At 36.7% G+C, this 23,602-nt stretch overlaps 1 protein-coding gene across 3 annotated transcripts in view; it reads right to left on the reverse strand.

Annotated features, from left to right (window-relative positions):
- SMAD2 (SMAD family member 2) overlaps window positions 1-23,602 on the reverse strand; it is a 72,359-nt gene that overhangs the window by 40,682 nt on the left and 8,075 nt on the right. For all 3 annotated transcript variants that reach the window (XM_074355381.1, XM_074355382.1, XM_074355380.1), the window contains exon 2: window positions 7,763-8,051. In XM_074355381.1, the coding sequence (XP_074211482.1) occupies window positions 7,763-7,998 (236 nt within the window). In that variant the 5' untranslated portion in view covers window positions 7,999-8,051. The remainder of the gene's footprint in view (window positions 1-7,762; window positions 8,052-23,602) is intronic.

Consider the following 23,602-nt stretch of genomic DNA (forward strand, 5'->3'; position numbering starts at 1 on the left):
GTATAATTTAGGTCTTCTACGTCTTTACTCATTTTTTTTGGTCTAACTGAATTCTCCAACTATAATTGCAAATTTGATCCATTAATTCCATGAAGTTTTATACCATGTATTTTGAAGCTTTCTTTTTTTTTTTATTAAACAAATACACATTTATGGTTATGGCTTCTCAAAGACATCACTTTATAATCTTCTGGCCCCCTTGCTTCTGATGAAAGGTCACCTGTCCTCCCCATTCCCCAGTAGGTAACACTTTTCACTAGCTGCTTTCAAGATTTTCTCTTTTGTGGGTTTGACTATGATGCACCTAGCTGTGGTTTAATTTTCACTTATCCTGTTTAAGTTTAATGAGGAATGGGACTCCATTTCTGATACTGACTGTTGATAGTTTCAAGCCCCCTCCCTTGGGGCTAGCGGGAATTTTAAACCAGGCAAAACTTGGGCACACACAAGAGGTGGGAACTGCTATCCTAGCCCCACGTCTATCACTGTTTTCTCAAGTAATTTTTGGACCAGTTTGGGAACCTGCCCTGCTTTCCCCAAGAAAACCTCATTTACATGAGCAGTAATCTTTTTCATGCCCTCTCAGTACATGTTTATAGCTTTATCAGTCTCACATCAAAATCAAATTTGGGAGGGATCCATCCCACATGTAGTTCATACTAACTAAGCACTTACTATGTATTAGGCATAGCACTAAGCCCTCATACATATTAAACCACTTAATGCTCCAACAACTCACAAATTAGGCATTGTTACCCCATTTGACAAGTGAGATAATGGAAGCACAGAGATAAAGTAACATGTCTAAGGTCATACAGCTAGTAAGTGGCACGGAGAGAGGCTGCATTCTTAATTAGTAACACTATTCTGCCTCTAATATAGTTTACTAAAAATAAAAACACAGCCAAAATTTAAATAACTTTGGTATAGTAGCCCAGATAAGTAAAATATTTATAAATGTGCTTAATTATAAAAACTAGAGATTTCTTTATAAGATTTATTTTCTCAGGGGAAAAAAAAAATTCTTGAATGTGTGAATGAGGAAATAAGTAGAGCCACTCCCAAATTAAAACGTGGGGGGCGGGGGGGGGGCCGGAACCACAACACAAGAGAATTTCCAAAGTCAGAGTTCTGTAAGATAAAACTGATACTCTTATTCTTTGGTTTCAAATAGCTCTTAGAAGCAAAAGAAAAGACCAGGTAATGACTAAAAAAAATTCCACCTTGTTAAAAATACTACTGAGATTTTGCTAGATGTGTCTACTGTCTTTGGAAAAATTAAAAAAAAAAAGTCTCCCAAACAAGTAAACTAGTCCCTATCACTGAAAAGATTTAAATATCAATTCTAAAAATAGCTGCTTCTGATTTTGATATTTCAAGTCCTTCCAAAAAACAAGCTTTTTACTTAAAAAAAAAAAAAGCTAACACTAAAATAGGCCCAGGAATACTTATTTTAATATATATTTCATGTTTCTAATAATTAAAAAAATATTATCCTAAATGACAAAAGAAATCCTAACAGAAAATATAAGTATATGGTCATTCTAATCTCTTAAATTAAATGCACGAAACATAAAAATTAACTCACATTTGTATAGCACCTTAAAGTTGACAATGCGCTTTTACATGTACAGGTTAAAATGTTTAGGTAATGTACACAGACTAACGTTTTACTGTTAATGCAAATTATATAAGCCATCACATAAAAACTATGGGGAAATATTCTTTTAAGTTACTTGTTATTTTTCATTATAAATTTGTGTTCAGTATCTGACTCTGAACTTTTACAACATCCTTAAAACAAATATAGCCTTCCTTAACCTCCTCTCCCCCACTGGCCTAGCAAACTCAGAGTAAATCAAGTTAGGGAAAAATTACACCCTCTTACATAAATATAAAGCCATAAAGATAAGCAAAGCTCATAAAAGAAAAAAGTCTGGGATGAGGGAGTTAATCAAAAATTGTATATATTTCAGTTCTAATTTAAGCATTATTCATGATCATAGTTTCATAAGAGCCTCAAGACAACTATTTCACAGTGCTTCCCATTTTAACTCAAAAGCAAAGCTAAAGAATGTTGGATTTGGAGGAGAATAATCTAAGTTCAAGGGGAAAAATGTGACGGTAATAGAAGAAAACTCTAGTTATAAAATAGACTCTTTAGAAATAAAGTGTCATTGGATAATTTAACAGGTATACAGTCAGATACTTTATGTTTAGAAAAAGATGTTTTGTTTTGTTAAAATGGTACATACTTTGTGCAGAATTCCTCCTCTCCCCAAATATTCTACCTGTCCCCAGCAGCACTAAATTTGGATTCCCAAGTTTTCCAAAGGAGAATACAGACAATTTATTCAAAATGCTGGACTTTGTGAGCCCTCCCATATCACTACCCTCAAACAAGCTCTTCTCAAACTGTTTTCCTCCTTTCAACATAAAATCTCAAAGAGATCTCATGGCTACTCTATAGTCATACCCAAGTAGATATATGTATTAACAATAAATCTCTTTGCAGAAATTAAAAATTTACCTGGATCTAAATCAAAATTTTATTCTCTCATTTAATTTTGCTACCCTCACCCCCTCTAGGACTCCTAAGCTGTTATTCTTAAGGGCCCTGTAAGTTTCTGGAATAGCAAGAAGGGGCTTTAGAGGAAAAGGGAACAGCCTTATCAGACTGACTTGACTGAAATCTGATGTGACAGTTAACAAGGTGATCGGGTAACCTGGTCAACATCAGAAGCCTAAATGCTACCTCTTCCCTGTAGTTCGTTCCTGTTGCAAACTTCTCTAGCTGGCCAGCATGGGTCACTTTGACTCTCCAAGTCGATCTTTTCAAGACAAGTCAACTTCAGCTACCTTAGGAAAGTGCACCTGGCCCACGGGAAACTCCTGCATCACTGACGCACTGAACGCTGAACGTGCAAGCCTTTCCCACAGCGCCCTTCCTTCATTCTGCTGACACAGGAGCACCTCCAGCTGCTCTCTGATTTTTTAGTCTTTTTCAGGTGACAGCAAGGTACCAGTCTATTTGTCTCCCAAACCTCATGTTCAACTGAGAATCTCCCCCTGAAGCCCCCCAGTCTGGATGAAGGAAAGGGGAAATATCACAGCATACAGTACTCTCTTCAAAGTTCTCACATGGGATCCCTCTCATGAACTCTTGTATTTTCTTTATATGGCTCAGAGGTGAGTGATGGGTTAGCTGTAGCAACAGTCACCTCAGGGAACCCTTTCTGCAAATCCTGCATGAATGGTATAGCACCACAATGCTAAGTGTCAGTTACTTGCAATCTATTGTTCTCAGATTTAGGGTCGCTGAATAAAGTGAGAAGAGTTCCACTTTAACTACCGTCACAATTTTACTTCCAGGTAATATAAGCAGGTCACAGCAGGCTAATGCTCCCTGTTGCAACAACTACGGGGGAAAGATAACAGCAACAGCAACAACAAAAAAACCCCAGTTCAAAGCCAATGGAGAGCTATCAAAGTATATAGATCTAAATGAACAAAAACTGTGAGAAGAGGGAACATTTCTAGTCAACTGACTGGTGTCTGTCATTTCCTTCCCTGGGGTCATCTGCAGATTCTAGGCACAGGCTGAGGATCAGGCTTGGTCTGGGAAGAGAAACTCCACTGAAGAAAATAACCGTCAAAACTTTGACAGTCACAAGAGTCTCCTCCCTCAAAGGTGTCTGCCTGATTTTGAAGGCGCAAGCAGAGGGGGGCTTAACAGCCAGACTTCAACTACGGAAAAAAGGGTAGAGGTGAACCCCCCCATAGTGTTTGAAGGACAGAGACCTGCCAGGCTTTCTTTCAAAATCCTAGGAGAGCCTTATTTGCAGAAAAGGTATGTGCCAGGGGTAGACTAAATCAAATTAAAATGGCCACCAAGCCTCAACCCAGGTCATTCCCTGGTAAGATTGAGGTGATCAGCCTCTCTATCTACCTGACATAGGAAAGGCCAATTACTCTTTGGGGAGAGTATCATTTGCAGCATCTATAATTCTCTTGTATGCAACATATGACATACAATCAAAACTGCACCGCATATGAAGAGGCAGGAAAACGTGATGATAAAAGAACGAACAGACAATAACAGAAGCGGACTGAAAGATGATCCCGATATTAGAGATGACAGGAACCATAAAATAACTATTCTAAATATATTAAGAATTCAGGAAAATAGGAAAAAAACACGAATTTCAATAGCGATTAAGAATCTATAATGCCAAAGAAATATACTAAAAACGAAAAATAAATTTGAAATTAAGAACTTATGGGATGTGTTTAACAGAAGACTGGACACAGCACAAAACAGGACCAGTAAACTCAAAGTGAAGCCAACAGAAAATATCCAAACTGAAACAAGAAAAACAAAAAGAATGTAAAAAACAGTGTACGAGACATGTGGGATCCAGTCCTTTTAGCCTAAATACCAGATAAGATGTAAAGCAAGACTGAATTGAAGGCTACCACTGTTTGGATTTTAAAAGACTTTTCTGTAATTCTTCCTGGATTATCCAGAGAAGTAAAAGAGTAGGAATACAAAATTAAAAACAAAAGTTGACAATCTGCATAAGGTTTAAGTCAATTATGTGTATATATATTTACATGCAATATATTGTAATATGTGCAGTCAAACTGTAACAATTCTACCTAATAAACTGAAATATGAAAAAAAAGTTTGCATCAATTACTCTGATGTTTAAAAATTTAGAAGATGGAAAACAAAATCCAAACATCAGTGACAGCATTAAAAAGAAACACATTCTCCTGGAAACATATACAAGACACCAGTACCACACCTGGGTGAGAAGGGTGACAACAGGTGTAGGAGGCAGACAGTTTTCCACTGTATAATCTGTGTTTGGATTTACAATCATGTACACATACTACTTTATGTTGTTAAGGAACATACTTTTTTAAAGAAAAAACAGATATAAATACATGTATTAGAATGTTAAGAAAATAAAAATAAAAATATAATTGCCCATTAACAGAAAAACTGACTTAAAGGGTAAAAAAAGGTAGACAAGAATAGTCTAAGTATTGCCCAAAAGTCCTATTTAAGCATATAATTGTGCTGACTATAACAGTAACACAGACTTTTATATATAAATATTAGGAAAAAATTACAAGAGATTTCTTTTTTCAGGTAATCTACAAATAACCACTATTAATAATTTGGCGTATTTCTTAAGTTTCATATTAAGTGTTAACATTTTTTAAAGTATGCTTTATGAAGTTAAGAAGACTCCTATTTCTAATTTGTTAACATCAATAAACACTGAATTTGATAGAAAGCTCTTTCTAGACCCATCAAGATGATCAGTGTTCTTAAATACACAGTTTCTCACATTAACGGATCTCCTGTAGTGGAATCACACTTGCATTCCTGCAATAAACCTTACCTAGTCATGATTTTGTGATTTTGGTTTTATAATTCTAGTTTTTGATACATTATTTATAATTTTTGCAGTTATTTTTATGAGTAAAAATGGCATAACCTTCACACACACAGCCTTTCACACCTGCCATGTCTCCCCTCTCCCACTTTGCCCTCCCAGGACACCCTTCACCAATTCTCCCCTCCCACCGTGCTCTCAATACACAGCGCCATCTGGATGAATCGAGCTTCTCCTGACTAAATTCCTCCTTTACATCCATCAAGATTCAACCAATCTCTGTCCAGGAGGAGAACTTTCCACAAGCTGCAGAGTAGGCAAGGCTCCCCTCCTCTGGACACAGCTCCTTGAGCATACATACATCTTTCAGAACACTTACTGCACATTACGAGATGATCTTCCTTATTTGTTAAAGTTTATCTCCCTTACTAGAGAGTAAGCAACTCAAGAACAAAGACTATACTTTAACTCCAGTCATCACACATGGGGTGGGCACTTAATAAATGTTTACTGAACTGAAATACCTGAAGTTATACAATGACAAATCAACAAATACAGCTTGACTTACGCTTAGTCAATTCATTAGCAAGTCCTGTCAAGTTCAACTTCCATCCAAATCTGTCCACTTCACGTGTTAGCACCATGCCACCCCAGCCCAGCCTCTGGCATCTCTATTTTGTATTACTTTAATAGCCTCTTGATTTCCTTGCTTCCAGACCACTATACCAGTCTACTGCACACGTGAGTGCACACGCACGCGCGCGCACACACACACACTTTCTCTCTTCCCTGCCCCAACCACTCGTATCCAGCAGCCAGAATAATCTTTGTAAAATATAAATGTAAAAAAAAATCCTTTAAAAATGGTTTTAAACTTAAAAAGTCCACTTAAAAACTATATTTCCACTTTATTTGCTTTCTATTATATTTAGACTAAAATTCAAACTCCCACAGTGCCCTATGATGCCCTATATGACCTGACTCCTTCCAAGCCTTGTTCTCATTCTGTACCACTTCACCTCTACTGCAATGCTATACATCCTCCAGGCCCACCTCAGCATCTTTACACTCACTCCTCCCTCTGCCTAGCAGACTGCCCTCAGCTAGCTGCTACTTCTGAAGGCTCAGCTTAAGTGTCACAATCCAACCCGAAGCAGCTTTTTTTCAGTCATTGTTTTCTTTGTACTCATTACCATTTCAAATTACATTAATTTGTCCACTTGTTTCCTATGTACATCTATCCCTCAGGAGGGTAGGAACTTTGGGTTTTGTTCATACTGTATCCCATGTGCCTAAAACCAGTCTCTTGCATACAGCAAGCACTCATAAGCATTTCTAAACGAAAGAATAAACTAAGAAAAGTGACTCATTTAAAAACTACATGAAAACAAGTAAGGTAAGAGAAATGGATAATTAATCTACCGAAAAAGGCAGGACACATTTTAGTGTCAGGATTTGCAAGCAGACAGGCTGGCGTTACTGGGATCTATTATCAACAAGCACCCAGAGTGTATTTCCCAAAACTCATTAGGAACATGTCAAGTAGAATGGTTTCATATGCCATATGCTAGCCTATTTCTACGACACTGCAAATAATCGTTTTCGGAAATGCTATAAACTGTCACTGCCCAAAACCCTGTAATGTAACAAACAGTTGTGCACATTAAAACACTTAAAAACCACTAGCCACTTTATTTTTAAAAAAGTATTTCTGATATTGATAATGATCTATAAATGATTAAATTTATACTAATAAAACTTCAACCTCTTAAGTAACAGATCTTTCTAATACAAGAGGTAGGTCTTCAAGAGAGGTTCTAACTACCTGTGACACCTAGGAAGCTGCCTAACATACTGTTTTCTTAGAAGTAATGCTGAAACTCAAACAAAACTATATAAAATTCATCGCAATGTTAGCAGCTTCTGTTAACTCCTTACTGACTAAAGTTTTGACCAAGGGAGGAGAAAACTGCCAGTCCCTACTGCACTAGTGATAGAAACATCTTGGAATCTTTATTCAAAAGTCATTCTATCAGAGAGATTAGGATAACATACCATGAAGCCTTTGGGCAATGAAGGTAAATGAAGACAGTGAAGATAAAACTTAATACAACCTAAGGGTTTTATTTTGCTTGATTAAACTTTCTCGCTGTTCAAGAAAATGATTTACAAAATAAATAAGTCTTAATGAGTCAAACAAATTAATACGACAGGTTAAAAACAGCTGTCATATTTTAATAATCACAGTTGACAGGTGACTTGAAAAGTAACAAAATTCCAGTAACTTTCCTTCAGATTCCTTTAAGCAATTTTCAACAGCATGGCCATCAAACTTCTGCTCTAACAACACTTACCTTGGTATGGTAACACATTTAGTATTACAATTTTGAGTGGTGATGGCTTTCTCTAGCTCATCTAATCGTCCTGTTTTCTTTAGCTTCTTCACCAAACTTTTAACTGCTTTCTCACACCACTTCTCTTCCTGTCCATTCTGCTCTCCTCCACCTGCTCCTCCAGATCCACCGGCTGACTTCTTCCAGCCCAGCAGTCTCTTCACAACTGGTGGAGTGAATGGCAAGATGGACGACATGTTCTTACCAAAGGCAGTGATCCACACTAAGAAAATATCCTCTTTAATCTAACCTAGAAAAGATATGGAAAGGGTAATTTAGAGACTAACTTTACAATCAACAGTAATTTCAACACAGTGTCAAAATCAAATTACAAAATGAAACAGAAGTTCAAATTATTACTTTCACAACAGACTTACAGAAGTTATCTTTTTCACCCACGAAAATGTCTTTACTAATTTAAATGAACTGTGGAAACAAATCATTCTAAAAACAAGACAGTGTTCTAAGTGGGCAAATATAATAATTTTGCAAGTAAAATCTCTTATCAACACTGGACAAGTTTATCATCACCCATGCTACTTTATTTTTAATTTTTAATGGAATCAAGAAAATATTTTCACCAAAAGAAAGTTTTCCTCACTTTTTTTTAGAATTTCAATCTGTTCTCAAAACTGAAAAAAAAAATATTTTAAAAAATTTACAAGCCCAATTTCTCCAGTTTTAAACTTTCATAACTAAGTATCATAAAGTAAAATCTAAAGTTGTAACAAAGGAAAAGGCATAAGAATAAAAAACTAAAGGTAAAGAGAGTCTGTGAAGAAAAGATTTGCTTCATTTTACCAACCCTTGAGAAGATTTTTAATTAAGGCTCTTTTAAAAAATATATTTTCATTTTTATCTAAGTAACAATATGCATAGTGAACAAAGTCAAACATAGCTCCTCTTCTCACATCGTGATACAATTCTTTACCATCTTTCAACTTTCATTCTTGCTATTTATACCTCAGTAATGGTAGCCTTTGAAAATATCCAGTTTAGATATCGATTTTTCTATGGAAAATGAGGATTATTTTTTTGCTTTCCTCCAACCTTAAAAATAATTATCTCCCAACTGTAGTTTTGTACCTGATGATGTTAGTAGTAAACTACTATATAACGATGTTTCCCTTTCTGTACAACTCTTTCTTTTCCCCAGAGTTAATTATGCCATTTTTTCATTTTCCTAGTTTTCTAAGCCTCTACCATAAATTTTACCCACACTCTTCACAAGCCCCTCAATTAAAACAACGTCAATGGCTTTAATCTCAAAGTAAGAGACAAGATCATTTACCACTTGAGGATGAAGTGGAGAGTTCAGATTTGAGAAGAATGGAAAAGATTTAGAAACCTAGCTCCGCGAAACACTGTAGAAAACCAACTAGAGTGAAGTGAGATAACAAATTTTATCAGGTGTTTGCCAGACTGTATATCAAAAGTACTCCACGAAGGAGATCCACTTCTAATCAGCATGTAGAAAGCCACAGCAGACACTCTAGCAATCAAAACAAGTCAGATAAGCTAATAAATTATGGTTTTTCTGAACCCATCACAAAGTTAAAGATGCAAAGTAACCTCAGTGGAACTAATTTCCAGAAAGTGTTGAGTCTTGATAGAAGAGGGGCCCACAGATGGTCTCTTTCCTGGTGGAGTGGCTAGGAAGGAATAATCCTACCACAGATGAGGGTAAGGAGAAATCTGCCTAGATTTCAATACATTTTAACAGCAACGTGTAGGCTGACAAGATACATCAGAATTCTAAGGATTCCATGGAACAAATATGCCCCACTCAACCACTCAGTCCCTCAGGTCTCCACCAAGCGTTGGGCAAAAATGCCAAAAGCTGGAGGACAAGGCTGGAAAGCTGTGAGATACCCTACGAAGCTTAAGGTCTTCCTCAAATGCAACGCATCTGTCTTTGAGGGGGTTGGGGGGAGGTGAGGGGAGAGGAAATGGACAGGAGAAGTGAGAGAAATCAATCCAGGAGGCTCCAGACATTCAGCCACCAAGGAATGAGGTGGTACAGGAGAGCTAGAGCTGAGACAAAAACTTCTACCCACTCTCGAAACTGTACCACCAAGCCTGGGGTAGGAAAGGACTGCCAAGAGGGAAAACTGGAAGGTATTAATAGCAGAGAGATACCCCACTAGGCATAACAGCCCAGGGCAGGACTGGGGAGCAAAAAGAACTCCAGAACGACCAAGGACCCAAGAGCTGGGCTGTAAAACAGAGAAATCACCCACAATTCAGAAAGCTGAGGACTCAGATATAAAGCATAAGGAGACAACTGAAATTACACTAAGACAGCCAATCGTGCAGAAAGTAAAGCTTTAATTCTACTCTCAAAATACCTGAACTAATCAAACTAAAGTTGCAAATAAGCCCAGAAATTGCACGACTACACACACGTCTTATTGACTTAGCCCCATAGTAATGATGGGCCATTTGGGGAAAGTAAATTAACATATTCTTCAGTCTACACTGGTTTTACACAAATATTCAGCACCGAATCAAAAATCACAAGACAGGGAGAGTAGCAAACCAAAGTCAAAAGATGGAAGTATTAATATAATCAGATCAGGGAGGGCCCAGATTTTTGGATTATCAGACATAGACTTTAAAATAACTGGTGAAAACTGATGGAAGAAATAAACAAGAATAATGAAACAGAGAATTTCATCATACACATTGAAGTTATAAAAAAAGATCACAGACAAATGCTAAAAATGAAAAATACAGTATCAGAAATTAAAGATTTCTTTAGACGGATTTAGTAACAGACAGAAGTGAGCAGTAAACCTGTAGACAGGCCAAATTAAAGTGCCCAGATTGAAACACAAAGAAAAAAAAAAGTATGGAAAAATCCTAGAACATCCAAGACCAAATGTCATTTGGGCCTTAAGTGGAGTTTAATCAGAGGCTCAGAAGGAGATGAAGGAGAGAATGGGCAGAAAAAACCTAAGAGATAATGGCCAAGAATGTTTCAGAAATGATAGCAGATATCAAACCACAGATGCAAAGGAAACATACCACAGTCAATCTGCTGAATATTAAAAATAAAAGTAGAGATGACAGATGAGTGTCAGCTAGGATGGCAGTTAAGAATCCCAGGAAGACCCAGGCAAAAGGGGAATCTGCACTCACTCACTTCTTTTCCAAAGACCTCAAATGAGTTTTCTTGAAAAATAATGGCATGTAACAAGAGATGGGAGAGAGCTCCTCCCTTTTAAGTGCTACCTTGTATGAAGCAAAAGCCTTCAACCAGGAGAGAAGATGCAGGAAAGCCTCCCACACCCAGGGCCCGAGGAAGGATCCTCTGCTTCAAAGGGAAGAGCAGAGCAAAAGCACTGCTGATGTGAGTATAAAATGGTGCAATACCTTTGGAAAACTGGCAAGCTCCTAAAAAGTTAAACAGCTACCCTACATAACAATTCCACTCCTAGATATATATTCAAAATAAAATAAAAGTAAAAACTTCTGTTCACAAAAAGAGACTTGTACAAGAATGTGCATAGTAGACATACTCATAATAGCCCCAAACTGGAAAACAGCCCTAGTATCAAGAAAACTGAAAAAATAAAACAGTGGTTAATTCATACAACGGAATTACTGCTCAGGAACAAAAATGTGTGAGCTACTTATACACTCCCACAACATGGATGAATCTCAGTAATATTATGTTGGACAAAAGACACACAAAATATATACTGATTCCACTTATGACTTCCAACAACTAGGGAAACTAATCTAGTAAAAGAAGTCAAAACGACGGTCTCAGGAAAGGGGAAGAACACAGAAATGCTTGATCAAGGGCACAAATACCCTCCTGGGACAATAACATTTTTTCCTATTTTATTCTGAGAAGTAATTATATGTGAATACACAATTAACAAGACTCACAGAACTGAACATTTAAAATTTGGGCATTTATCACACGTAAATTACAATTCAAAAAACAATTATAAAGCATCTGGACAAATACACTAAGAAGTTCCTAGATAATCGAAGTTAAAAGGATTTCTTTATTTAAGAACTTCTCAAAGCTTTAATATGCCAGCGTATACTATAAACCTCAGAAGGGAGGAGCTGGCAACTGACCAAAGATGCAAGCCTAGAGGTGTCTGCCCACAACTTGGGGGCGAGCCTCTGCAAACCCATCTAGTATATGCTGGGATACAGTGCCGGGGATGTGTGTGTGTAGGGGGAGGATGTTAAAATTATTATTTGAGAACAAAAATTGAGCCCAAATGACATCCAATCACAAATATATTTGGGGCAGTGGTGCCAAGGTTGCTGTAAAAAAAAAAAAGTAAGTATAATTTACTTAAAAAAAAAAAAAGATATGTACATAAGTAAGTGTATACAAAAATGCTATACATTGTAGTATACCAAATACTATGATTAAAAAATGCTACAGTATGTAAAACTACAAAGTGGCAAAATAAAGCAAACAAAACTACATCAAACACATGTAATAATCCACCAAAGCAGACATCTGAAACAGCCGGGCAGCAAAAGCTGTACTCGGCTACCTTTGACCTCAGCTGAACTCCTACTGTGCCACAAAGTATGCTCTGGTGGAGCCAACTGTGTGAATCTCAATACCATGTGACAGTCTTATCCAAGCACAAAGAACATGCTTATTAATTCAACCTTTGGAAGGGAGAGGCATCACAAAAGTGACACCACAGCAGAAGTCGGAAAGAGACACATGAGAGATAACACCAAGCAGAAAGTGCAGCACATTTTCTAAAGACAGGAAACATTTCACAAGTTACCAAAGAAAAATGTAGGTATTGCTGGAACATGGAGTACAAGGAAGCAATGTGGGAGGAGAGAGGGGAGAGTCAGGCCAGCCCAGATTTAAAAATGGAAGACAGAAGTTAGTGCTAATGGTTAGAGTATTACTTCACTGATTTCAGAAAAAATTCACATTACATTACTGGCCAAGGAAAAGGAAGATTCAAAGATAACTTCTCCTAACCAATGTAACTGAGCAGTGCGGAATGGCGTGGTAATCACTATTCAGAACGCAGAGACAGAAGCAAATCTGAAGGCTAAGATTACAGGGTCAGTATTAATACATGGCTTTACATAAATAACTGCGTTCACCACATGACCGGGGGCAGCAGAAAATATGGCAGAGGCTCAGGAGAGAGGGTAGTCAGCACAGAGATAAGAGGGTACACCCAAGCAAGGCACAGACAAGAGCCCTGCAGAGCGGTGCAGGTCTCTAGGCTTGGTGTCTGCGGACCCTCCAGGCACTGTTTCAGCCCCATGCCAATTTTATCCTTACAACACTTCGTGAGTTATACGAGATCCCTGTCCCTTGTGAAAAACTAATAGAACAAGCAAACGTAACAAGAATCTGAAAGTGCTTAAGCCTTTAGTTCAATTAATCCACTCACGAGAATTCAGTCTAGAAAAAGGAATAAAAATTAAATTTTTATATGATCAGTAAAAATGAAAGCGATTCCCAGTGTTAGGAAGAATCTGAGTACACAGGCTCTCTGTTACACTTTTGTAGGAGAAATGTTTCTTCTGAGTTAAGATGTATTCTTGGGGATCTGAAAGTCGGGCTATAAAACTTTTACAATTTTTTTCTTCGTGGAAATGAAAATACAAAAAGTTTAAGCCCATTCATCTGAACGACCTCATGACCTAGTAATGCCGCATGATTTCAGTGTCTCGTGTCTCAGAAAAGCAGTTATGACTACTTTGAACTATGTGATCACTTGAAGTTACCAGCAGTAACTTGTCATGTTAGTAACTATGGCTGGCTGACTCCTGGCTAATTATATCTGGAGAATTTTTCAATTATGCAATAAAATAAAGACTTTTCAGTAATGCTGATAATACATTTTAATTAGTTGAGTGTTTTATTTTAAAAAGCTAAGGTATATCATATTTGGGCTATGGTTTTGAAATGTAAATACAATGAATTTAAAAGGTTTTTACAAGGTATCGATTTCTCTGTGTTCCAAGCTGAAGACAAAATGGAGTAAGAAAATATGAAAATTAGATTTATGATCAAGTTGTATTCAAAAATGTGAATGAGTCATTTATATAACATACAGATTTCCTTCAATAGCATGGCAGCAAGCTCTGTACTAAAGAATTTTTTTTCCAAACATCTGTAAGAATTGAAAAATAGATTCAGACACTAGCTCTGTTCCTAACTCCAGCAATAAGTGATACTTACACAATGCAGGTTTCAACAGAATAGGCAGACTACCTTTACAACTAAATAAGAAAGTTTATCAAGTGATACTTTAGTAAAATTGGTATTCCAAGATTACTCACTGGAAAGTTTCAGTTAAGTAAGAGGTCTGATTATCTGGAACCAGCAAATAAAGCCTTCAAGCTATTAATAACTGAATACAAAGTTTTGCAAATAGCATCCTCTACATTTCTTATTAAACTACAGTTCATTTTCTTTGCAGTCTTCAGCTGTGCTGTTCTCTGCTTACTGTTTATATTCTGATATAAACCCTATCACTGAATATACATTACAAAAAAAACCCTCCAAATACTTAGAACGTTTTTTTTACAGTCTTTTAGCATATACAAATTTATATTTTAATCTAACATCTTTTATGACACAACTTTGCTTCTTTTTAAAGAAATTCCTTTCTGCACCCAAATATAGTAGGAAACATTTATTAAGTGTTTATTCAATGACACAAGACACTGGTCTAAGAGTCAGGTAAGCATTAGTTCATTTAAATCTCCTAAGAATCCAGTGGTGTGGGTACTATTATTTACAAACGAGGAATGTGAAGCACAAAGAGATACCCTGATCTTATGAAGATACTGCTCCCCGACTCAGATATTCTTGCAGATATTTCAGTTTTGCTTTTCACATTTAGGTTTCTAATTTATCTGGAATTTGTCTTTAAGGGGTGAGATGGTGATCTAAATAGCTCCTGTAGGGACAGCCTATTGTATCAGCATCATTTATTAAATGTTCAATTTTTCTTTAATAATTCAAAATGTCACTCTGTCACATATCAAGCCCCTAAAATAAATGTCTGAATCGTGGGCTTTACATTCTGTTCACTTGTGTACTTGCTCATATCGACACTACTACTGCTTTCAAGTAAGTGTGGTATCTGAGCCTTGCCTTATTTTTCAAATTCATGTTATATATTAGCTTGTCAGTTATCTGAGCTTGTCAAATTCCACTAAAACCCTATAGGACTTTGATTGGAAGTGCAATGAATTTATATTAATTTGTGGAGAACCAACATATTTACATTGAGTATTCCTATTTACGAAAATGAGATCTTTCCATTTATTTTGGACTTAATACCCACCAGTAAGTTGTCCAATTTTTCTTCTGAATTATGGTAAACAAATTATTGATAAACACACAGGGAAGACTCCTGCATCCAGGAAGACAACTTTTCTGCATAAAGTTCCTACACATCTCATTAAATTTACTTATTCCTCAAGGTATCGTAGTTTTATTGTGAATGGGGCATTTATTTTAAAAAATTAAATATTTCAGTCATAGAAAAAATACATTGAAACACCTCTGGTCCTCCCATCCAGCTGTCAACTCTCAGCATTCTGCAGTAAATGATCAGATATAAGACGTAAGACATGGTAGATGGAGATAGCTAAAATCCCTGAAGAACACCTTTATGACCCCACTCCCTTCCCTCCTGCTTCTCAGAGATAATCACTATCTTGACTTTCCCGCACGGTCATTTAATGGTTTTGATATGTGTCACAACCATACAATAAAGTTTTGCATATTTTATAAATTTGTGTGGAAGTTTAATACTGTTGATGTCACTTCACTTTTTCCACTCGCTACTATAACTATCCATGCTGATACATACCTAGTCCTCACCTCCAGAGCACTCACTTTAGCTGTCTTATAGCATTCCACTGTATGACTCTATCACAGCTCACTGTCCATTCTTCTTTTAATGACTAGATTGTGTTCAATTTTCCACGCTTACAAACTGCCATGAGTGGCCTGGCATATACGTTCTCATATGTACATGAAAGCTCTTCAAGGGCAGAAACCTCCAAACTTCTTGATCAAAAGAGAATCCCCGAAGTGAGAAATTTTACACTGCAACCTCCCTCTGTCTCTGGCTCTCTCTCTCTCACACACACAGACACACACACACAATTAAAACAGATATTTTACCATATATTACCCTCTGCTATTTCTCTAAACTGAGGATTGTGAACCATTAATAAGCATGAAATCAATTTAGTTTATCCTGAGAAGTATCTTTCTAAAAGAATAGAAAAAAAATAGAAAAAGAAAATACAGTAGAAAACAGCACACTCAATTATTTCAAAAATTTTAATTCAGTCTGTGTTCTCACGTAAAATATATTTCCCACCATGGGTCTGTCAAAATACACATGAAAGTCACTGTCTTAGGACATATACCAAGGAGTGGAAACGCGGCACAGTAGGCCATGCACGTATACAACTTCACCAAGTACTAGCAACGTGGTTATACCAACTGCCATTCCCACCAGGGAAATACCAGTTCTCATGTTACCCAGTATCACCAACACATTGTCTGGTGCCTCAAACTTCTGTCAAAAGGATGGGTGCAACACAGAGGGCTGTCGTTTAGCACTTCCCCCACTAAGAACAGTCTGAGGATATATGTTCATGTTTATTGACTTTTCAGGACTCTATTCCTTCGAATCATTTGTTCACACACACCAATCTTTTCTTAATTCACAGGAATTATTTATATATTCTGGATAATACTTTTATTGATTACACATGCCACATACGTCTTTACCCAGCAAGTGCCTTTTGATGGCCTTTATACTTATTTCACTTTAATATACTCAAATTTATCAGTATTTTAAATCATATGTACACATTTGTACCATCTTAAAAACCCTTCCATACACTGTCACCTTTTAAAAAGAGTCAATGTGTAAAGCTTTGCTTTCCATACTTGTAATTCATTTTTGTGTATAGTGTGAGGTAGATACCTTCCCCTTTCCTAAAGAAATAATCAAGTATACCAGCACCCTGTATTGAATCTTTTCCCTAGTGATGACAGCTGCTGCTTGCGGTTCCAGGATTTCTTTCTTTCCTTCCATTAGTCTGTATCTGAGACAAATATCATCATGTCTTAACCACTAAAGCGATAGAATATGTCCTGGTATCCGATAAAGTGAATTCTCTTTCACCTCCTGGGATTTTCATTGGAATGACACTGAATTTACAAATAAGCAGAAGAAAAGTGACATTTATGATACTGTGTCTTCCATTCATAAACACAAGTATACCTTCTTATAATTTGAATTATATGGGCCTTACAATTTCCTCCATTAAGGTCCCACATCTTTTTACTCTTTCTTAGGTATTTCGTAGTTTGTGTTGCCATTTTAAAGGGTGGCTTTTTACAATTAAATTGATCCTTGCATAAAGAAACACAATGTTTTTTTTTCTTTTCCATTATGCTTTATTACAAGATACTGAATATAGTTCACTGCACTATACAGTAGGACCTTGTTGTTTATCTACTTTATATATAGTAGTTTTTAATCTGCTAATCCCAAACTCCTAATTTACCCCTCCTCCACTCCTTTTTTCCTTTGGTAACCCTAAATTTGTTTTCTATGTTTGTGAGTCTATTTCTGTTTTGTAAATAAGTTCATTTGTTATTACATTTTAGGCTCCACATGTAACTGATAATATATAGTATTTGTCTCTTTCTGACTTTATTTAGTATGATAATCTCTAGGTCCATCCATGTTGTTGCAAATGACATTATTTCATTCTTTTTCATGGTTGAGTAGTATTCCATTGTACATATACACCACATCTTCTTTATCTATTCATATGCCAATGGACATTTAAGTTGCTTCCATGTCTTGGCTATTGTAAATAGTTCTGGGTAAATGTATCTTTTCAAATTACAGTTTTCTCCAAATATATGCTCAGAAGTAGGACTGCTGGATCACATGGCAACTCTATTTTTAGTTTTTTTAAGGAACCTCCATACTGTTTTCCACAGTGGCTGTATCAATTTACATTCCCACCAACAATGTAGGAGGGTTCCCTTTTCTCCACACCCTCTCCAGAACAATGCAATGATTTTTATATACAGTCAACCCTTGAACAACAAGGTTAGAGGTGCTACCCTCCATGAATCAAAAATGTGTCCATAACTCAACAGTTGGCACTCCATATCAGTTTTTCTGCTTGTACAGATTCAATCAACCATGGATGGTGCAGTACATATTTACCAAAGGAAAAAAAAAAAACAAACAAACCCATGAATAAGTGAGCTGGCACAGTTCAAAACTACATTGCTCAAGGGTCAACAATATTGACTTTTTAAAATCCACTTTATTAAGGCATAGCTTACGTACAATAAAACGCACAGATGTGAAATATATAATTCGGTGAGTCCTATTAAATATCTCCATATAACCACCACCCCAGTTAAGACACAGAACATTTCCATCATCTCAGAAAGTTTCCTTGTGTCCCTTTGAGGCAATCTACCCTTTACACCTCTGACTGCTATCAAAGTAATCTTATCTGTTCTAGAAATTCATAGAATTGAACTCATGCCATATGTACACTTCTATGTCTAATTTTTAACCAACACCCTTTACTCAAATTAAGCAAGTCCTCTTATATTCCTAGTTTTCTAAGAATTTTTGTCAAGAATAGGTGCTGAATTTTATCATACACTTTTTCCCTTCACCCACTGAGATGAACATAGAGCTTTTCTCCTTCGATGTGTTAATGTGATGAATTTCACTTACAGGTCTTCTAGTGTTTAATCATTTTTATATTCCTCAGACAAACCCTAATTAGTCATAGTGTTTTTTTATTTTGAGCAAATACTAACATTTCACTTAATATTTTATTGCCATGTTCATTAGCGAGATGTGGCCTGTGTGTTTCCCTTCTGATACTACACTTATCCTAAGGAGGGAGGTATCAAGATTACGGTAGCCTAGCAAAATGTTTTTTTCTACTGTCTTCTATGACATTTTGTATGCCACTGGAATTACTGATTCTTCAAAAGTTTTCTAGAAATTGCCTATCTGGGATTTTCACTTGGGGTTTGGTTTTTTTGCTTTTGTATCTTTATTTCATTTTGGTACAGGTAATTTCCAACTATTAATTTAAATTTTAAAATTATAATCTAACCAAGTTTCTTATTCTTCAACCAATTTTGATAATTTATTTTGCTAGAAATTTCCATTCTACCTGTTCTTCAATCTAAAGGCAAAAAGCTGTTCACTGCATCCTTAGTTTTAAAATCTCACTTTGTCTGTAGCCCTAAGCCTTTTTCATGTCTCATACACTTGTGCCTTCTTTTTCTCCTCTATTGATGTTAGCAAACTTAGTTTTTTCAACTTAGTACCTTAGGCTTAGTTGTCCCAATTATATCTCTTTTTTCCTTCACTAGTATTTCTCAACTTTACTTCCTTCCTTCTTCTAACTCTTTACGTTGTATAGTTAACTCATTAATTTTTAGTTCTTTACTAAACATTCTTAATGCTTTAATAAACATTTAGGGTTCTAAGTTTCCCAGATAGACAGATGGATTTTTGTTGTATCTCAGTTTCGACAAGTAGTATTTTCATCATTTTATTCTAAACATTTTCTAATTTTTATGAGTTGTTCTTTACCCCATAAATTAAATTTGTTTTTCAGCATACAACTATGGATTTGGGAGTTGTTGCTATCCTCCTGTTACGTTTCTAACTTAACTGCACTGGGGTCCAAGGCACAAATTCTTAGGCATTTGTCAACACTTGCTTTGAGGTTTAGTACATAACCAAGCTTTGTAAAATTCCATGGGTACTTAAAAAGACTATAATTGTTCTGTAATTGTTGCCTGCTTGCTAACTGCACCTTTCCAACCCTATATAACCTTATATTTTAATCTATATTTTCTTAAATTACTGTAAGGTATGTTAAAATCTCCTACTATGATTATTATCCATTTGCTAATTTATCTTTGTAATTCTGGCAATGTTACCCTATAAATTGCTATAGACTGTCCCCACCGCACCCACCCAGCCCTGCACCCAAGTTCTTATGTTGAAACCTAATTTCCAATGTGATAGTATCTGGAAGTGGGGATTTTAGGAAGGGATTAAATCATGAGAGTGGAGCCCTCATGATTTGGATTAATGCCCTTATGAAAGGCACCCCAGGGAATTCCCCTGCCCCCTTCTGCCATATGAGGTTACAGCAAAAAGTCAGCTGTCCATGAAATAGGAAGTGAACCCTCACCAGACACCACATCTGCTGGCACCTTAAACTTGGAGTTCCCAGCCTCCAGAACTGTGAGAAATAAATTTCTGTTGTTTGTAAGTCACCCAGTCTATGAAATTCTGTTACAATAGCCCGAATAGACTAAGACATAGATTATGCCTCGTATATCTTTTCGCATTCCTTTTACTTTAAAACTATCATAGTTTCAGGTGTATCTACTAAAAAAGCACTTGGTAGGTTGTTTTTTTTTTTTTTAAGTTTTCATTCTCCTCTAACCAGCAAACTTAATCTAAAATTATGTAGTGGGTTCATGGAGATATTTAAGCTTATTTTTTAATCATTTTATTTTTGTCTTCTAATTCCTATGCAATTTCTTTGCTTCTTTTTTTCTCCTTTCCTGCCCTCTATTGGAATGATCAAATATTCTTCATTTCCACCCCCTCCCTCATCCCCACTGATTTGGAGCTATCCAGTCTATTCCAATTCTTTCAGGGCCTTATTTTTTTTTTTTTAAAAAAAAAAAAAGGAAAACTTTAATCAGTGGGTTGCAGGTAAAGACAGAAAAAAAAAAAGACAATCTCATGAAGACAGGGAGAAGAGCATGGAGAAAACAAGCAAAATTTTGATAACTGGAAAATGAGAGGAGGGTATAGCTCAAGTGCTAGAGCACATGCTTCCCATGCACAAAGTCCTGGGTTCAATCCCCAGCACCTCCTCCAAAAAGTAAATAAGTAAACCTAATTACCTCCCCCGACAAAAAAAAATTTTTTTAAATGGTAACTGGAAAATGGATGGATGAGTAATAACTATGAACAGATCAGAGACTACCACTAACTCTAGGCTAGCTATGGGGAAACATCCTAATTTACACAGCAGAATCCTCAAAAGGTTAAGTAACAGACAAGCACCAGTCGTAGCAGGAACTGAGGGCCAGGAAGGAGGAAGGAGATAAAACAGGCAGCACTGGGTGAGAGATATTTGAGAAGCAATTAGCAATTAGATCCGCTCCACCACTCTATGCCACTGGGTAACTGCTCCCCTCTCTCTAAATGTTTATTCTTGGCAGAGTAAAACAGTCTACCTGGATGGACTAGGAGATGGCCTGGGTACCACCAGGAGCAGAGAGGGTGTAAATGAGCATGAGCATGCTAAATGCAGACACTCCCCAACCCCTTCCTCCACCAAGCTCTGACTCCCAAAATACTAGTCAGATCAAGACTCCTCTCTGGGGTACCTGATCAACCCAGGAGGACAGACATACAGATACTAATATTGAGAGTTTACCAACAAACAGCCCACTCAGATCACTCTACAATGAAACTGAAAGGAGACAAGCCTCACCCACATGCTTAGTTTCCAAGCAGCTTTTTCGACCCCTACCTTCTTAATCAGAGACTACTTAGATTATCCAAGGAAAAGTACAAACAAAAACAGAAAAATGCAACTTCAAGAAGTTTGAGACTATACAGAGAAAGAAAACATTGTCAAAATCATCATTGTATCTAGCGAAATAAGAGAAGGCATAGCAACCCTGAAGCAACAGCAGCAGCTTTACAAATGAAACATGTACAAAGGGAACATTCAAAGAATAAAGGAAGAGCTCCTGGACAGCTTGACAGCTCTAGATAGCAGAGATGGGGGGAGGGGAGCAGGGAGCAGTGGAAGGGTTGGAAGATAAAGTAGCGGAAATCTCCCAGAAAGTAGAACAAAAAGAAAGATGGAAAATGGTGGAGAAAAATGAAGAAAATTGGAGGACCAGTTCAGGAGGTCTGATGTCCAAAAAGGACCTCCAAACAGGCATCAGAGATGACAATGGAGGCAGGGCAGGGGGGAGATAAGAGAATTGACAATCAAAGGATTCAAGGAATATCCCCTGAACTGAAAGATGGAATTTTCCAGATTAAAAAGGCTCATCAAGACCCTAGGACAATGGATGAAACACATCAACATCAAGGCTGCTGGCTAGGAAACTTCAGAATGCTCAGGACAAAGGAAGTGCCAAAAGTCTCCAAAGATGAATCTTTTAAAAGGTCATTTAGAAAAGAATCAGAATAGATTCGGTTTTCTCCACAGTAACACTAAGTGAAGTCAAAAGAGCAATGCTCTCATAATTCTGAAAAACATTTATTTTCAACCTAGAATTCTATTATCCACCCAGCATCAGATAAAGGTAATTTCAGACATGTGACATCTCCAGATATTTACCCAACACATTCTCTCTCAAGGAAAGCCTTGAAGGATATGTTTCATCAAAAGAAGGGAGAGAAAAGAACAGGGGCTCAAACAAAGGAGAAAGGGTAAGGAACCCCATAAGATGAGAGTGACGGGGATCCCAGGACAACTGCTGTGTAGCAGGTGTAGGCAATGGGTGCAGACTGGCGCAGGTTCAAAAACACGTAACAAGAATAATACCAGGCTTCTCTCCAAAGTGGACAAACATCTTAACAGTCAATGGAGGCATGACTTGCACTGATAAGACTCACAATGATCATGGTAAATGGCTGAGAGTGAATGTGACAATAAAGAACTGCCTGGCACCTTTGAACCAACATTGAGATTTCTGACCCTAAAGATTATAATGCAAAGGAAAAAAACTCTACCTGATAAAAGGAATTCTCATATATTTAGACGTGTTTATATATATATATAGAATTTCTTTAGGCCAGTGCCGTCCAACAGAGATAGGATGCAAACCACACAGGTAACTGTACATTTTCTACTAGCTACGTTAAAAAAAAAAAGTACAGTAAAAATAGTTACAAGTTATCAGTTAAATAATTTAATAAATTTACCCCACTAAACCTAAAATACTATATTCAAGGTATAATCAACACGAAAGATGGGACTATTTTACACTCTTATTTTCTTAATTAGGTGTTATAAATCTAGTGTGTATTTTACACTTGCAGCCCATCTCAATTTGGGCTTGCTACATTTCAAGAGTTCAAGGGCCCCATGTGGCTAGTGGCTACCTACTGAATAGAGCAGCTCCAGAAAGACACACAAGAGCCTAGTAACAGTGGTTACACTTCCAGATAGTGGAACTGGGTATGAGGAGGTAAGAGATCTGAGGGAGGATTATTTTCATTATTTACTATTTTGTTCCTTTTGAATTTTGCACCATATGCACTTACTACCTTCAAAAAATGAATAAAGTACATTCTCTAAAATAAATACACAAATGTAGGTATTTCTGACCTGCTTCCAGAAATCTATCCTATCTATGTGGATAATGATGTATAAACAAAATTATTTGTTGTAGCACTGTTTTTAATACTGCAAGACTGGAAATAACCGTGTCCATCAATAGACTGATGAAATATATTATAGACACTCATAAAAAAGAATACTGTGCAACCAAAAGAAAAAGTAAAAAGGTACTCAGTAAGTACTAACATGGACTAACCTACGAGACGCATTATTAAGCAAAATATAGGACCATGTGTACTAACAGGCAATATATGCACAAAGTTGCTCCTATTATGCATAAAATCTCCGGAACAATACAAGAAAACCTAGTTAAGCTACTTGCCTTTGGAAAGGCAACTGGGTGGCAAGGGACAG

Source organism: Camelus bactrianus, chromosome 30 (assembly GCF_048773025.1).
Source record: "Camelus bactrianus isolate YW-2024 breed Bactrian camel chromosome 30, ASM4877302v1, whole genome shotgun sequence".
NCBI classification, from domain to species: Eukaryota; Metazoa; Chordata; class Mammalia; order Artiodactyla; family Camelidae; genus Camelus; species Camelus bactrianus.